The 18,364-nt window shown below is 37.9% G+C and overlaps 1 protein-coding gene across 1 annotated transcript in view; it reads right to left on the bottom strand.

Moving 5' to 3' along the window:
* Positions 1-18,364, bottom strand: part of VPS37A (VPS37A subunit of ESCRT-I) — a 53,057-nt gene that overhangs the window by 16,299 nt on the left and 18,394 nt on the right. The window contains exons 2-4 of the mRNA XM_032844953.1: positions 16,505-16,579; positions 7,932-8,046; positions 7,222-7,322 (exon numbers count right to left, since the gene is read on the bottom strand). Of these exons, the coding sequence (XP_032700844.1) occupies positions 7,222-7,322; positions 7,932-8,046; positions 16,505-16,579 (291 nt within the window). The remainder of the gene's footprint in view (positions 1-7,221; positions 7,323-7,931; positions 8,047-16,504; positions 16,580-18,364) is intronic.

Genomic DNA, 18,364 nt, shown 5'->3' with positions numbered 1-18,364 from the left:
GGTCCTGTGATCGAGCCCCACATCTGCTCAGCAGGGAGCCTGCTTCCTCCTCCTCTCAGCCTGCTTCTCTGCCTACTTGTAATCTCCGACTGTCAAATAAATAAATAGAATCTTTAAAAAAAAAAAAAGAAATCAAAATGGCATTGGACAATTTGCAGTAATAGAAGCCATACTGACAATATAGCAACATCTTCAAAATTCTGAATGGAAAAGCACTTTAGCTTAGAATTTGAACTATACAGATTTTTAACTCTGAAGGATATATTAAAGACATTTACAGATTTTTTTTTAAGTCTCAAATTTTGTCTTCTAAGAATCTGTGGCATACTGTATTTTCAAACATTGGACACACCAATATTTCTGGTCTTATGCTCTTTCAGAACCTTACCTCTCCACCAACCAAGAAGAAAAACCCATTTTCCTACCCTTGAAACCAATTAGGACATTGCGACTGCCTCAACAAAGTGAATGCAGCAAAAGTAACAGTGAATGACTTCAGCATCCAAGTCATAAAAGGCAATATGACTTCCTCATAGCTCTCAAGATGTTCATTCTAAGGACCACCATTATGTTGTAAGGTAGCCTAGGCCATGGAGAGAGGTCACACGTAGGTATAATCCATCCGGCATCCCTAGGTTAGGCCATCTGATGATAGGGTGAGAGCTCACCGATGATAAGCAGAGCATACAAGAGCTCTCTGATGAACCCTTCCAGAGATGAAGATTAGTAAGCAAAAATCATGTGTGCAACATTTTCAGCCAAAATTTGCAGGGTAATTTGTTATGAAGCCTTAGTTGCGAGAACAGATTTTAGCACCTAGAAGTGGAAAGCTGCTATGATATTAAAAAGAGAGAGAGAGTGGGGTGCCTGGGTGGCTCAGTGGATTGAAGCCCCTGTCTTTGGCTCGAGTCATGATCCCAGGGTCCTGGGATCAAGCCCCACGTCTGGCTCTCTGCTCAGCAGGGAGCCTGCTTCCCTTCCTCTCTGTCTGCCTCTCTGCCTACTTGTGATCTCTGTCTGTCAAATAAATAAATAAATAAAATATTAAAAAAAAAAAAAAAGAGAGAGAGAAATCTAAAAGTGGGAGGGGCTTTGGAACCTGACAGGTGAAAGCCAAATGTACCCTTACAGAGAAGGTTAACAGTAGCTTGAGGGCCTTGGAGGACTGGTCAAAGAGCACTTACAGGAAAGTGAGGAAAATGTTGGAATGGGAACCTTGTTATGTATTAGTAGAAAGGTACCAACAATGTTGCCTGCGATAATGGGGAAAGTAGACAATGTACAGGCTTAACTCATTTTATTATGCTTCACAGATACTGAATCTTTGCTCGCTTCGTATCTCTGTGTCACATTTTGATATGCTCACAGTATTTCACACTTTTTCATTATTATTTTTGTTATGGTGATCTATGATCAGTGATTTTTGAAGTTACTATGTCAACTGTTTTAGAGTGTCATGAACTGCACTCATATAAGAAAGTGAACTTCATCCATAAACGTGTGTTCTGACTGCTCCACTGACCAGCTGTTCCCCATCTGCCTCTCTTTCCCTGGGCCTCCCTATTCCCTGAGACATAAAATTAGGCCAATTAATAACAATGGCCTCTAAATACTCAAATGAAAGTGAGACTCACATGTCTCCCACTTTAAATCAGAGTGATTAAGCTTAGTGAGGATGGAATGTTAAAACAAAACAAAACAAAAGAAAACGAAAACTGAGACAGGCTAAAAGCTAGGCCCCTTGGGCCAGACAGCCAACTTGTAAGTGGAAAGGAAGGCTTCTTGAAAGAAATCAGAAGTGGTACTCCAATGAACATGCAAAATAATAAAGTGAAACAGCCTTACTGCAGATGTGGAGAAAATTTTAGTGGATTAGGTGGAAGATTAATCAGCCATGACATCCCCTTAAGCCAAAGCCTAATCCACAGCAAGGTCCTAACACTTCAGTTCTATGAAGGCTAAGAGAGGGGGAGGAAGCTGCAGAAGATTTTGTTTGAGTCCTTTCTCTTTTTCTCCTGATGAATCTAGGGGTTTATCAGTTTTACTGATTTTTTTAAAGAAACAGCTTCTGAGTTTCACTGATCTGTTCTACTTTTTTTTTTTAGTTTATTATTTATTTCTGCTCTAATCTTTATTATTTTCTTCCTTCTACTGGTTTTCAGTTTTGTTCTTTTTCTAGCTCCATTAAATATGATTAAGTTGTTTGAAGTTTGTCTTGCTTCTTGAGGTAGGTCTATATTGCTATAAACTTCCCTCTTAGAACCACTTTTGCTACATCCCAAAGATCTTAGATCATTGTGTTTTCATTTTCATTTGTTTCCATGTAACTTTTTATTCCTTTTTTGATTTCTTGGTTGACCCATTCACTGTTTAGCAGCATGTTACCATGTATTTGCTCTTTCCAGATTTTTTTCTGGTGGTTGATGTCTAGTTTCAGAGTACTGCGGTCAGAAAAGATGCTTGGTATGAGTTCAATCTTTTTGAACTTGTTGAGACTTGTTTTGTGGCCTAATATGTGATCTATTCTAGAGAAAGTTCTATGTGCACTTGAAAAGAATATGTATTCTCCTACTTTAGGATGGAATGTTCCTAAAATATATCTGTTAAATTAATCTGGTTCAATATGCCATTCAAAGCCACTGTTCCCTTGATTTTCTGTTTGGGTGACATGATTGTTGATTTAAGTGGGGTGTTAAAATCCCCTACAATTCTTGTATTAATATCATTTAGTTCCTTTATATTTGTTATTAACTGTTTTATGTATTTGGGTGTTCCCAAGTTGGGTGCATTAATATTTATAATTGTCATATTCTCTTGTTAGATTGTCCCCTTTATTATTATATAGTGTTCTTTTTGATATCTTATCAGTCCTTGTTTTAAAAGTCTATTTTGTCTAATATAAGTATAGCTACTCTGCCTTTCTTTTGACATTCATTTGCAAGGTAAATGTTTCTCCATCCCCTCACTTTCAATCTGCTGCTGTTTTTAAGGCTGAAATGAATCTGTTCAGGCAGCAGATATATGGGTCTTGTTTTTTGTTTTTTTTTTAATAAATTCTGTCATCCCATGTCTTTTGATTAGACCATTTAGTTCATTTACACTCAAAGTAATTACTGATAGTTATGTATTTATTGCCATTTTGTTACTTGTTTTACGGTTGTGTCTTTAGTTTTTCTCTAATCCTTTCTTCTCTTGTCTCCTTCATGGTTTGCTGATTTTCTTTAGTGATACACTTGGATTCCTTTCTCTCTATTCCTTGCTTATCTATTACTGATTTTTAATTTGTGGTTACCACTAGGTTTGTATAACATTTTCTGCATACAGCAGTCTATATTAAGTTGATGGTCATTTAAGTTTGGACCCATTTCTTATTCCTTTCCCTAAACATTTTAGGTATCTGGTTTCATATTTTACATCCTTTTGTGAACCCCTGATTTTTTATAGATACACTCATCTGCTATACACTCATTTATAGACTCAGAGTCCCATTTTATATTTTTTGTAGGGCTGGTTTAGCAGTCATGAACCCCTTTATTCTTGTTTTTCTGAGAAACTCTTTATCTCTCCTTCTATTCTGGATGATAGCTTTGCTGGATAGAGTATTCTAGGCTACAGAGTCTTCCCTTTTAGCATTTTAGAAACTTAGCACATCAGAAACTTTGTAGGTCAGAAGAGAATGGCATAATATAGTCGAAGTTTCTGATGAAAAATCCACCAATACCCTTATGGGGTTTCTTTGTATGCAACCATCTTGTTTTCTCTTGCTGCTTTTAACATTCTTTCTTTATCACTACTTTTTGCCATTTTAACTACTATGTGTCTTGGAATGGGACCTCCTTGGGTTGAGTTTCTGGGTGGATCTCTGTGCCTCCTGGATCTGGATATTCATTTTCTTCCCCAGATTAAGTTTTCTGTTATTATTTCTTCAAATAAAATTTCTGCCCCCTTTTCTCTCTCTCCTTTTTCAGGGATCTCCATAATGTGAATGTTATTTTGCTTGCTAGTTACTGAATTCCCTAAAACTACCCCCAATCTGCATACATTTTTCTTCTCTCATTCATACGGCTTGGTTACTTTCCATTATTCTGTCTTTTAGATCATTAATTTGTCCCTGTATTTCATCTATCCTCTTTATTTATTCCATCAAGTGCATTTTAAATTTCATATATTGTGTTCTTCATCTCTGATTGGTTCTTTTCCATCTCTTTGTTAAGGGTCTCCCTGATGTCCTCTACTCTTCTTAAGTCCAGTGAGTATCTTTATGATGATCAATACTTTAGGTTCTCTATGAGGCATATTACTTACATTCGTTTTACTTGGCTATCCTGCTGTGGTATGGTCCTATTCTTTCACTTGGGACATATTTCTCTGTCTCATTTTGTCTACCTGTCTGTGTCTGTTTCTGTGTTAGAAAAGTCAGCTATGTCTCTTGCTCTTGAAGGTAATATTTTATGACTAAGAAGTCCTGTAGGGCTTTGCAGTGCAAGGCCCCCTGTTCTCCAGGACCTGGCAGTTCAGGGTGTGTCTCCTATGTGTGTTGTGTGTGCCCTGTTGCTTTCTTGCCACTTTTCTCTTCAGTCCAGTTTTCTGCAGTGGCTCTTTGCCTGCTGTGGGCAGTGTTTTATCCCCAGTAGGAGTGGGGTGCACTGGTCGGCCTGCTAAGTAAGACCTGGAGCCTCTACTGTTGGGCCTGGGTCAGCCGAAGCAGATCTGCAGAGTGCTTGGGTGGGGCATGTACTTTTAAGATGCGCCTCAGGCTTTTCTTGCACCTGCCACCGTGCTTGCTACAAGGATTGATGCCCTGCAAAATGCATGCGTTAGGAGTCAAGGTGTTGGCGAGGGTTGTGCAGGTCTTCTGGGGGAGGGACCCCACAGTGCTAGGACTGAGGCAAGTGTGACTAGGAGGGTGGATCCAACGAAGCACGCTGGGCAGGGCTTGGTATAAGCAAGTTAGGTAGGGAGTGTCAGTGTCTCACTGCTTCCCAAAGATGGCATGTCTTTAAGGTGAGGGGCAGGACTCATATGCCAGCTCCTTTTTTCTAAGGGGTCTCTCTGAGATCCTCATGTCTCTGGACAAGCTCTGTGATGAATAAATCACTCTCCCTTCCATGTGCTCCAGACATTTTTCAAATTGCTGATTCTCTGCTGTATCTGTTCAGGCTGTTTGGAGTGCTGCCCCTTTAGGAGCAGGGACTCCACTTCCCGAGGCCCTCCCGGCTTTCCCAGAACCGAACCTGCAGATTTTCAGAATTCTAGGCTTTAAGTTCCATTGGTTCTAAGAACTCACAAAATTCGACCTCTCTCACTTTCAAAGCCAAATGTTTTGGGGGTTCGTTGTCATCCCCGTGCGGGGTTCCTGGTGTGATCACCTGTTTCTCGCCACTCACTGTACTCCTGGCTTCCTCTCGTCCAGAAACAACCACAGTAAATCGCATCTGACCTTCTTTGATGTGGCCCTTAGGTTGTGGAGTTCATCCTGCCAGTCTCCAGGTCATTTTCTGGATCACTCATGCAGATATGAGTGTTACCTAGCTGTATTCCTAGAAGGTAAGCTAGGATCCTCCTACTCCACCATCTTCACCTCTCTCCCCTTCACGTACATTTTTTTTAACATAATGCTATCACATACTTAATAGGTTACAGTATAGTGCAAACATCACTTTTATATGCACTGGGAAACCCCAAAATTCATTTCATTCACTTTACTGTGATTTTCACTTTATTGTGGTGATTGGGAACAGAATCCACAGTGTGCCTGTATTTACTGAACTGGATGATCTAGCTAAGGAGACCAGCCAGTGTTAAGGGTGCCACCTTACTTCCAGTTGGCTGCAATAAAACCTGAGAGAAGAGAAAAAGAAAGAATTGCTAAAAATAAAGAAAGAAGGTTTCCTGGGTTTAAAAAAATAAAAAATGTCTCTCATTCCTGCCTTCTCCAAAAGTCTCAAATTAAGAAAGAGCTTTAAAGAGATGAAACCCAGGGTGGGCTGGAAGATCCTTTGTTAACCCATCTGAAAAACTGAGGTAGTGCCTTAGAGAACTATCTGGTAAGGAAAAAAAGGCTTTCTAGGGCTTCTAAGAATCTTAAGGAAGTTGTTTCTCAGCAGCCTGATGGGAAGCCCAATGGCTTATTTCGCAAACTTGTGGTATTATTTTTGTCTAAAGAAATGAATGAAAAAGTGGATTCATAAGAAAACCACAAATACATTTAAGTAATTTTATCATCTTGGTCTAAAGGAGAGAGAGACAATATCAAATGAAAAGTGGCCTATGGACCCTTAATTTCTATAATGCTGAAAGCAGGCTGAAAAAACTGCTCATCTGCAAGTAAAGGCTATATTTTAGAACTGTGACAGACTGTATTTTCCAAAATATCCACAGAGCTCTTGATCTGTGGATCATCATTCCATCTCTATCAAGAGATGGAATCTCTTTCCTCCCTTTTGAACCTGGGTGGGACTTTGTGACTGACTTTAACCGCCAGACATGAAAATTAAGTGAGCCTTCAGAGGATTCCAACCCCCAGACTTCAAGCCACGATAGCTAATGCAAAAAGTGGAACAAAACCAAGTTATTTCCAGTAATCTCTAACCAAACTGCAGATTCACAAGAAAATACATGTCATCACAGTGTGATGATGGGGAAAAATAATCTGAGAGGTCTTTTTCAGAGCTGCTGAAAGATGTGGAAAATTAAAAAGATAAAACAACCAATGGAAAAACAAAAGGAATTATTAACTCCAGAAAAAGCAAAAAATTATACCATAAAGAAAATGTAATCATAACAAAGTACTTGGCTCAGCAATGGGGAATATTTACAGAATCAAAGTAATGAAAATACCAAAATGAATTTAAGATCATGGTATCGGTCACTAAGAAAATGAGGGGAAAGGAACATTATGAAAGATAAAGATAATTAAAATCCTCATCAATCATAACAGGAAGTTGATGTATATAATACCTAAAATTAAAGAATCAAGACGTGTATGTATATACTATGTTTAAATTATTCAGAAAGATGGAGGTAAATATTGGGAACGCTGCTAAAAGAAGAAAACACAGTTGCCTCTGAAAAGTATGAATATATCTGTGTGAAGGTGGGAATGAAGAGAACTGCCTTTTAATATCATTTGGAAAATTTAAACTATATTATGATTACTTTGATAAAAGTAAATAAAAATAAATCTATACAAACTCTTTTTTTTGGTATAAATATACTTACTATGGAAATGCTGTTGAAGAAGGAGCTAAAACTGGAGGATTCTTCCAAAACTCATCCAATAGACTCTGAATAATTTTTCCAAGATCTGAGTGCATTGTAAACTAAAATTAACAGCAATACAGAATGATCAAAATCAATTCCAGAGTCAGTCTTATTAGGATAATGTCATTCTAAAACTTAATCTTAAATCTACTTCTGCACATCAAGAATTGAATGAAAAACAAAGGATATTGTGTCAAATGACCAGATTAGCTATCTATAACTTACAATATTTTCCTATAGACTCAATACCATAAATCAATTGAAAATCTATTTAACCAACAACAGAGCTAAAATATTTCCACATTTTAAAAAAATAATTTGAAGGTTTAAAGGTCAATACTGAGAGTACATTTAAGTTATAGTCCTTCACATTAATCAGTCATTTATGTATCCTAAGAACTTTAAGGCATATTTGAATTTTATCCCCTCTTAACAACTACAGAAAAATCTACTGTGAAACAAAGTTCTAACATTAACAGGTCCTCATCACAGAAAACAAATAACCTTCAAATCAGTATTATCTTTAGATACAGTGACCTTTTTTTTTTTTTTTGGAAAATTACTTATTCCAAATGAGATTTTAAATGCATTTTAGATTTCTAAAATATGTAGTAGTAAAGTAATATACCTGTTATACTACTCTGAAATAAATTATACTATATACTTACATTGTTTACTAATGGAGAGGTAACATATACCCCTTGTTTATCCATTAAGTGATGTCGTATGGGTGGATAAACACTGATCACTGGTTTTTCCTGAGGAAATTGTGGAGGGAGCAATCTGTTAAACGTAGAACAGATGAAAAAAAGACAAGTGTTAAATTACAATAGTCATAATTCTAAAACAGAGTTAAAAGCAAATTAAATTTTCATGCTTTTATCTGGATTAATTATTCACAGTAATAAATGCTCTATTATGGTTGTTGATTGAAAATACACAAAAGATACACTTTAGCAACAAGATTATAAAGCAATTCAATACAGTAAAATCTTAATGTAAAATATGAATACCCTGAGTTATAAGACATTCTTCACACACTATGTCAATTAATTGCTTTTAAACACAATATACCAAGCCATGCAAAATCTCAGATAAAATCAGATCAGGTATTTGTATCAGGTGAACCACAGTAACCATCTGTCTATTGAACCACAGTTTCTGGCCATATAATTTTTTTGCGGTTTTCCTACTTATGAAATACTGCCAAGAATTATTACACCATCTATTGAATTTTTAAAGAGTAAGTAGATAAAAGCAAAAGCACTACAATTAAAACATTGTAGCTGTCATTATGCCTTGGTTCTATAAGGCTCTCTTGTAATTGTCCCATTAACACAACTCTCCCATCTGTTAATCTCATGGTTTCAAATAATGAACAGTAAATTCTCAATACCAAAAAAAAAAAAAAAAAAAAAAAGAAAAGAAAGAAAAAGAAAATATTAACATTTATGAACTGCCACAAATTTAAAATTCAGTATTGATGTCTTAAATGGATTTTACTGGCTATGGAAGTCTGATTTCTAAATCTCTCTAAACTCAGAAGAATATGCCCCTTTAAGACTGTCTCTTTGTTTTCCGTTAGCTCAGAAAACAATTTATCTAGCAGCATTGTCATGAAGAAAACTGGGTCCTTTTTGGCTTTTCCTATTTAGCCCTACCTAGGGCATTTGATGGAGATAAAACTACTGCATTCAAATAGTTAAAGGTGTTAAACTAGTTTCGTAAATAAAAGACAATGAATGGCCTTTGGAGCACAAAAAATCTGGGTCTGTATCCTGACTATGCTTTTCACTACCTATGTCTGTAATTTGCCCAATTTGCAGCGCTGCTGTGAGGACTGAAAAAGCTCCTTCATCAAGATAACACAGCATAATGCTTGGCACTATTAAACATTCATACTTTCACTCACTCATTCAGCTAGGATTTATAAGGCCTTCTCCATGTGGGGACTACGCTAGACAATGAAAATATGAAGATGAATAAGCCATGGTTCTTGTCTTCAAGTTAGGTGCTTCTTACCTCATTAAAACACCTACTCTAGCACCCAGCCACCCAATGCAATTTGAGGTAATAACTTAATATTTTCATGCTAAAGACTAATAATTACACTTATAGTTATATGGGTACTTCAGCAATCATTCAGTCCAATCCTGTCTTTTAAATAACCTCACAACTATAATTTTTATCTTAATTTTTTTCTTTAATTAGTAGATCAAATTCAGCCTTGAACTTTCTGGTTGATATAGTTTATCTCTTGCTGAAGACTAGAATATTTTCACTTGTTTCTGATGCAGAGGTGAATATACCTGTAATAGTTTTCCATACATGATCCCTTTGATTGTTTGTCATCATTTTCAGCCTTTATCTTTTAGGCTACTTCTGGCTAAGACTTTAGTGCAAATCAATAAAAACAATGACAGTACTAAACACTATTATTACATCTTCTTACTGCATTTCTTCTTGTATAGTTTCTTTCTTATAACCATACACTTTATAATGATGTCTTTAAAAATTTTTGTTTCATGGGGCAGCTGGGTGGCTCAGTGGGTTAAGCCTCTGGCTTCAGCTGGGGTCAGGGTCCTGGGATTGAGCCCTGCATCAGGCTCTCTGCTCAGCGGGTAGCCTGCTTCCTCCTCTTTCTCTGTCTTCTTCTCTGCCTACTTGTGATCTCTGTCAAATAAATAAAATATCTAAAAAATTTAAAAAAAATTTTTTTTTTGGAGGAGTCAAGATGGCGGAGAAGTAGCAGGCTGAGACTACTTCAGGTAGCGGGAGATCAGCTAGATAGCTTATCTAAAGATTGCAAACACCTACAAATCCAACGGGAGATCAAAGAGAAGAAGAACAGCAATTCTAGAAACAGGAAATCAACCACTTTCTGAAAGGTAGGACTGGCGGAGAAGTGAATCCAAAGCGACGGGAAGATAGACCGCGGGGGGGAGGGGCCGGCTCCCGGCAAGCAGCAGAGCAACGGAGCACAAAATCAGGACTTTTAAAAGTCTGTTCCGCTGAGGGACATCGCTCCAGAGGCTTAACCGGGGTTAGGCCCACGCGGGGTCAACGTGGCCTCAGGTCCCACAGGGTCACAGAAGGATCGGGGGTGTCTGAGTGTCGCAGAGCTTACAGGTACTAGAACGGGGAAGCTGGCTACAGAGACAGAGCCGAGGAGTGAGCTCTAAGCTCGGGTTTACCTTGAACCGCTCCCAGGCTCGGTCAGCTCGGAGCGAGGCCGGAGGCCAGGATGACGGGAGCAATTGGGCGCTGTTCTCTGAGGGCGCACTGAGGAGTGGGGCCCCAGACTCTCGGCTCTTCCGGGCCGGAGACCAGGAGGCGGCCATCTTCATTCCTGTCCTCCGGATCTCTAGGGAGAGCGCTCAGGCAACAAAAGCTCCCGAAAGCGAACCCGAGCAGATTACTCAGCCCGGCCCCTGGTAAGGGCGGTGCAACTCCGCCTGGGGCAAAGACACTTGAGAATCACTACAACAGGCCCCTCCCCCAGAAGATCAACAAGAAACCCAGCCAGGACCAAGTTCACTTACGAGGAGTGCAGTTTCAATACCAAGGAGAGCAGCGGAATTCCAGAGGAGGAGAAAGCAAAGCACGGAACTCATGGCTTTCTCCCCATGATTCTTTAGCCTTGCAGTTAATTTAATTTTTTTTTTCTTTTTCAATTTTTTTTTTCTTCTTCTGCTGAATTTTTTTAACTTCTACCCTTTTCTAACTAGTTTATCTAATACATACATATATTTTTTCCTTTTTATATTTTTTCATTATTGGTTTTCTTTTTTATTTGTATCTTTTTTCTTTTTTTGTTTTCTTTTTTTCTTTCTGAACCTCTTTATATCCCCTTTCTCCCCCCCCTCACGATTTGGGATCTCTTCTGATTTGGCTAAAGCATATTTTCCTGGGTTGTTGCCACCCTTTTAGTATTTTACCTGTTCCTTCATATACTCTTATCTGGACAAAATGACAAGGCGGAAAAATTCACCACAAAAAAAAGAACAAGAGGCAGTACCAAAGGCTAGGGACCTAATCAATACAGACATTGGTAATATGTCAGATCTAGAGTTCAGAATGACGATTCTCAAGGTTCTAGCCGGGCTCGAAAAAGGCATGGAAGATATTAGAGAAACCGTCTCGGGAGATATAAAAGCCCTTTCTGGAGAAATAAAAGAAATAAAATCTAATCAAGTTGAAATCAAAAAAGCTATTAATGAGGTGCAATCAAAAATGGAGGCTCTCACTGCTAGGATAAATGAGGCAGAAGAAAGAATTAGCGATATAGAAGACCAAATGACAGAGAATAAAGAAGCTGAGCAAAAGAGGGACAAACAGCTACTGGACCACGAGGGCAAAATTCGAGAGATAAGTGACACCATAAGACGAAACATTAGAATAATTGGGATTCCAGAAGAAGAAGAAAGAGAGAGGGGAGCAGAAGGTATATTGGAGAGAATTATTGGAGAGAATTTCCCCAATATGGCAAAGGGAACAAGCATCAAAATCCAGGAGGTTAAGAGAACCCCCCTCAAAATCAATAAGAATAGGTCCACACCCCGTCACCTAACAGTCAAATTTACAAGTCTTAGTGACAAAGAGAAAATCCTGAAAGCAGCCCGGGAGAAGAAGTCTGTAACATACAATGGTAAAAATATTAGATTGGCAGCAGACTTATCCACAGAGACCTGGCAGGCCAGAAAGAGCTGGCATGATATATTCAGAGTACTAAACGAGAAAAACATGCAGCCAAGAATACTATATCCAGCTAGGCTATCATTGAAAATAGAAGGAGAGATTAAAAGCTTCCAGGACAAACAAAAACTGAAAGAATTTGCAAACACCAAGCCAGCTCTACAGGAAATATTGAAAGGGGTCCTCTAAGCAAAGAGAGAGCCTAAAAGTAGTAGATCAGAAAGGAACAGACACAATATACAGTAACAGTCACCTTACAGGCAATACAATGGCACTAAATTCATATCTCTCAATAGTTACCCTGAATGTAAATGGGCTAAATGCCCCAATCAAAAGACACAGGGTATCAGAATGGATAAAAAAACAAAACCCATCTATATGTTGCCTACAAGAAACTCATTTTAAACCCAAAGACACCTTCAGATTTAAAGTGAGGGGGTGGAAAACAATTTACCATGCTAATGGACATCAGAAGAAAGCAGGAGTGGCAATCCTTATATCAGATCAATTAGATTTTAAGCCAAAGACTATAATAAGAGATGAGGAAGGACACACTATATCATCCTCAAAGGATCTGTCCAACAAGAAGATCTAACAATTTTAAATATCTATGCCCCTAACGTGGGAGCAGCCAACTATATAAACCAAGTAATAACAAAATCAAAGAAACACATCAACAATAATACAATAATAGTAGGGGACTTTAACACTCCCCTCACTGAAATGGACAGATCATCCAAGCAAAAGATCAACAAGGAGATAAAGGCCTTAAATGACACACTGGACCAGATGGATATCACAGATATATTCAGAACATTTCATCCCAAAGCAACAGAATACACGTTCTTCTCTAGTGCCCATGGAACATTCTCCAGAATAGATCACATCCTCAATCCTAAATCAGGTCTCAACCGGTATCAAAAGATTGGGATCATTCCCTGCATATTTTCAGACCACAATGCTCTGAAGCTAGAACTCAATCACAAGAGGAAATTTGGAAAGAACCCAAATACATGGAGACTAAACAGCATCCTTCTAAAGAATGAATGGGTCAACCAGGAAATTAAAGAAGAATTGAAAAAATTCATGGAAACAAATGATAATGAAAATACAACGGTTCAAAATCTGTGGGACACAACAAAGGCAGTCCTGAGAGGAAAATATATAGCGGTATAAGCCTTTCTCAAGAAACAAGAAAGGTCTCAGGTACACAACCTAACCCTACACCTAAAGGAGCTGGAGAAAGAACAAGAAAGAAACCCTAAACCCAGCAGGAGAAGAGAAATCATAAAGATCAGAGCAGAAATCAATGAAATAGAAACCAAAAAAACAACAGAACAAATCAACGAAACTAGGAGCTAGTTCTTTGAAAGAATTAATAAGATTGATAAACCCCTGGGCCAGACTTATCAAAAAGAAAAGAGAAAGGACCCAAATCAATAAAATCATGAATGAAAGAGGAGAGATCACAACTAACACCAAAGAAATACAGACAATCATAAGAACATATTATGAGCAACTCTATGCCAACAAATTTAACAATCTGGAAGAAATGGATGCATTCCTAGAGACATATAAACGACCACAACTGAACCAGGAAGAAATAGAAAGCCTGAACAGACCCATAATCAGTAAGGAGATTGAAACAGTCATCAAAAATCTCCAAATAAACAAAAGCCCAGGGCCAGACGGCTTTCCGGGGGAATTCTACCAAACATTTAAGGAAGAACTAATTCCTATTCTCCTGAAACTGTTCCAAAAGATAGAAATGGAAGGAAAACTTCCAAACTCATTTTCTGAGGCCAGCATCACCTTGCTCCCCAAACCAGACAAGGATCCCGTCAAAAAAGAGAACTACAGACCAATATCCTTGATGAACACAGATGCAAAAATTCTCACCAAAATACTAGCCAATAGGATTCAACAGTACATTAAAAGGATTATTCACCACGACCAAGTGGGATTTATTACAGGGCTGCAAGGTTGGTTCAACATCCGCAAATCAATCCATGTGATACAACACATTAATAAAAGAAAGAACAAGAACCATATGATACTCTCCATAGATGCTGAAAAAGCATTTGACAAAGTACAGCATCCCTTCCTGATAAAAACTCTTTAAAGTGTAGGGATAGAGGGCACATACCTCAATATTATCAAAGCCATCTATGAAAAACCCATCGCAAATATCATTCTCAATGGAGAAAAACTGAAAGCATTTCCGCTAAGGTCAGGAACACGGCAGGGATGTCCGTTATCACCACTGCTATTCAACATAGTACTAGACGTCCTAGCCTCAGCAATCACACAACAAAAGGAAATTAAAGGCATCCAAATCGGCAAAGAAGAAGTCAAACTCTCACTCTTCGCAGATGATATGATACTATATGTGGAAAACCCAAAAGACTCCACTCCAAAACTGCTAGAACTTGTACAGGAATTCAGTAAAGTGTCAGGATATAAAGTCAATGCACAGAAATCAGTCGCATTTCTCTACACCAAGAACAAGACAGAAGAAAGAGAAATTAAGGAGTCAATCCCATTTACAATTGCACCCAAAACTATAAGATACCTAGGAATAAACCTAACAAAAGAGACTAAGAATCTTTACACAGAAAACTATAAAGTACTCATGAAAGAAATTGAGGAAGACACAAAGAAATGGAAAAATGTTCCATGCTCATGGATTGGAAGAATAAATATTGTGAAAATGTCTATGCTACCTAAAGCAATCTACACATTTAATGCAATTCCTATCAAAGTACCATCCATTTTTTTCAAAGAAATGGAACAAATAATCCTAAAATTTATATGGAACCAGAAAAGACCGCGAATAGCCAAAGGAATATTGAAAAAGAAAGCCAAAGTTGGTGGCATCACAATTCCAGACTTCAAGCTCTACTACAAAGCTGTCATCATCAAGACAGCATGGTACTGGCACAAAAACAGACACATAGATCAATGGAACAGAATAGAGAGCCCAGAAATAGACCCTCAACTCTATGGTCATCTAATCTTCGACAAAGCAGGAAAGAATGTCTAATGGAAAAAAGACAGCCTTTTCAATAAATGGTGTTGGGAAAATTGGACAGCCACATGCAGAAAAATGAAATTGGATCATTTCCTTACACCACACACGAAAATAGACTCAAAATGGATGAAGGACCTCAATGTGAGAAAGGAATCCATCAAAATCCTTGAGGAGAACACAGGCAGCAACCTCTTCGACCTCAGCCACAGCAACATCTTCCTAGGAACATCGCCAAAGGCAAGGGAAGCAAGGGCAAAAATGAACTATTGGGATTTTATCAAGATCAAAAGCTTTTGCACAGCAAAGGAAACAGTTAACAACACCAAAAGACAACTGACAGAATGGGAGAAGATATTTGCAAACGACATATCAGATAAAGGGCTAGTGTCCAGAATCTATAAAGAACTTAGCAAACTCAACACCCAAAGAACAAATAATCCAATCAAGAAATGGGCAGAAGACATGAACAGACATTTCTGCAAAGAAGACATCCAGATGGCCAACAGACACATGAAAAAGTGCTCCATATCACTCGGCATCAGGGAAATACAAATCAAAACTACAATAAGATATCACCTCACACCAGTCAGAATGGCTAAAATTAACAAGTCAGGAAATGACAGATGCTGGCGAGGATGCGGAGAAAGGGGAACCCTCCTACACTGTTGGTGGGAATGCAAGCTGGTGCAACCACTCTGGAAAACAGCATGGAGGTTCCTCAAAATGTTGAAAATAGAACTACCCTATGACCCAGCAATTGTACTGCTGGGTATTTACCCTAAAGATACAAACGTAGTGATCCGAAGGGGCACGTGCACCCGAATGTTTATAGCAGCAATGTCTACAATAGCCAAACTATGGAAAGAACCTAGATGTCCATCAACAGACGAATGGATAAAGAAGATGTGGTATATATACACAATGGAATACTATGCAGCCATCAAAAGAAATGAAATCTTGCCATTTGCGACGACGTGGATGGAACTAGAGGGTATCATGCTTAGCGAAATAAGTCAATCGGAGAAAGACAACTATCATATGATCTCCCTGATATGAGGGAGAGGAGATGCAACATGGGGGTTAAGGGGGTAGGAGAAGAGTAAATGAAGCAAGATGGGATTGGGAGGGAGATAAACCATAAGTGACTCTTAATCTCACAAAACAAACTGAGGGTTGCTGGGGGGAGGGGGGTTGGGAGAGGGGAGGTGGGGTTATTATGGACATTGGGGAGGGTATGTGCTATGGTGAGTGCGGTGAAGTGTGTAAACCTGGCAATTCACAGACTTGTACCCCTGGGGAAAAAAATATATGTTTATAAAAAATAAAATTAAAAAAAAAATTATTTTTTTTTTGTTTCACAAAACTGTGTGACTTTGGTAAGTTATAGATACTAGAAAAGGACTATTTTAAGTAAGTTTACATTAAACAATTTACTTCTAATAACTAAGAAACAAAATAATGAAAGGATTTTTAAAAGTACTAGTACATAAAAAATATAAGATAAATTCTACTCACATATTAATATTAATGGTCAAGTTGTTCACGGTGAACGGCAACCTGTATTCCACATCTTTCTGTATTTCAGCTATACTGTAGGAAAAAATTTGAGAGAAAAATTCACTTGAAGTTATAAAACCATAAATATTAAAGAATGTTAAATGTTTTTAGAGCCTACTAAAATTATTAATTCTAATCACCTAATCTAGATAGCCAATATAACTTATATCTTGAAGGAAAAATGACCACAAAAAGATTTATCAAATAAGGCAATAATATTCTGAGATATCCAAGTGTGTGTGTGTGTTGGGGGGAGGTGGTAGAGGGTGATAGATTTTCAGGTAAAGTGGCAAAGAAAACACTCTCATATTAATGCTTGATTGATTATCACTTTATCTAATTCAACATTAGTAGAAACGATTGTTATCCCTCTGGCTAATATAAGTCACCAAGACACCTGGGCTCTGATTATAACACTGCCACTACCCAACTATATAGACAGGGAAGTCTGGGTCTTGGTCTTAATAGTTTAAACTGAAAAGCCTGGATGAGAGGTGTCCTGTAGTCTTACGACACAGACTGCTGGCTGCTTTCCAGAAACAAATAACCTCCCCTTCTTCCTAAGTGAGAAAAGTCTGATTTTACTCTGAGTAGCAATGTTCTAGACTTTTTTTGCAGCTAGCTGTTGCTATAGACTTAAGTTCTAGCCAATGAGATAGATACAGGGAGGCTGTGGGATAGAATTACTAGGAAAGCATTTAGAAGGGCGGGGGGAAAAACTAGTATGAGTCCATTTGCCTCTCCTGACTCTACCTGATAGGGGCACTTCTAACAGCCATCCTGACCATGAATGGCCCTGAGAATGTTAGTCATACACTAGGGAGAGCTAAGCAAAAAGAAAGAAGTAGCTTGGGTCTTTAATGACTAAGGAATTGTCAAACTGAATATCTTTTTTGTGTGAGAAAAAAAGTCCTATCTTATTTAACTCAGTATTTTGGAAGTCTTGGCTAGTAGCCACTGAATAGAATTGCCAACTCACAGATTTCTTTGTATTTTAACATTCTACATTTAGAATTTAATTTACTTTATTGCTAATTGCAGGGATACATTATTACAATTATAATCTAGCAATCAAATCTTCTGGGGACTTACTTCAAATTCTAGTGAACATTCATAGTATTTCCAAAGGGAAAAATGTTAAGTAGTATTCCTGAGTTAAGGCTGAGAAGAACCTTAATATTCAAAAAGACAGGAAACTTTTTCAAGCATGAATACCATTGGAAGATCTAGTGTTACATGATAATTAACTTTTTATTCTTTTAGTTGCTTCCACTAATGCTCTATACTGACGTCCCATGGAATGGGGTTAGGATTGAGATGAAGAGTATCTTCAGAATATCTTCAGAATTCTGAGAACAGACTGAAAAAGATATTCAATATTAGGACTTCCACTGTTTTATAGAGGTTTCTCTTTGGGGTTCAGTTATGGACTAGAATACTGACAACCTCCTCAGTCGTTGAGACACCTTAGAGTCAATTAAATGGCTTAAGTTTTCTATTCCTTTATATTATATTACAACTCTAAGGTATAAATGCTTCAAGGGAAACTGGCATCCATCAGCTCTAAGCTAAACAGAACATCTTCACTATTAAAAGTCTGACCTCCTAAGTCAACCTCCCCCAACTTCAAATTCTCCCTCTAAACTCTATACTTACGTGATCACATGCAAATTACTTAACCTAAGTCTTATCCCTCAAATGGAAAATAGGGATGTTAAAAGTATCTATCTACCTAAAACCGTTGTTAGATTAAATCAGAGAATGCTTGTAAAGCCCACCCCAAAATGCCATAATTGCTTAATACATGTTAGCTATTAT

This window comes from Lontra canadensis, unplaced genomic scaffold (assembly GCF_010015895.1).
Source record: "Lontra canadensis isolate GAN:19392208 unplaced genomic scaffold, GSC_riverotter_1.0 scaffold159, whole genome shotgun sequence".
In the NCBI taxonomy this organism is placed as follows: Eukaryota; Metazoa; Chordata; class Mammalia; order Carnivora; family Mustelidae; genus Lontra; species Lontra canadensis.
This window is presented reverse-complemented; position numbering and strand designations above follow the sequence as displayed.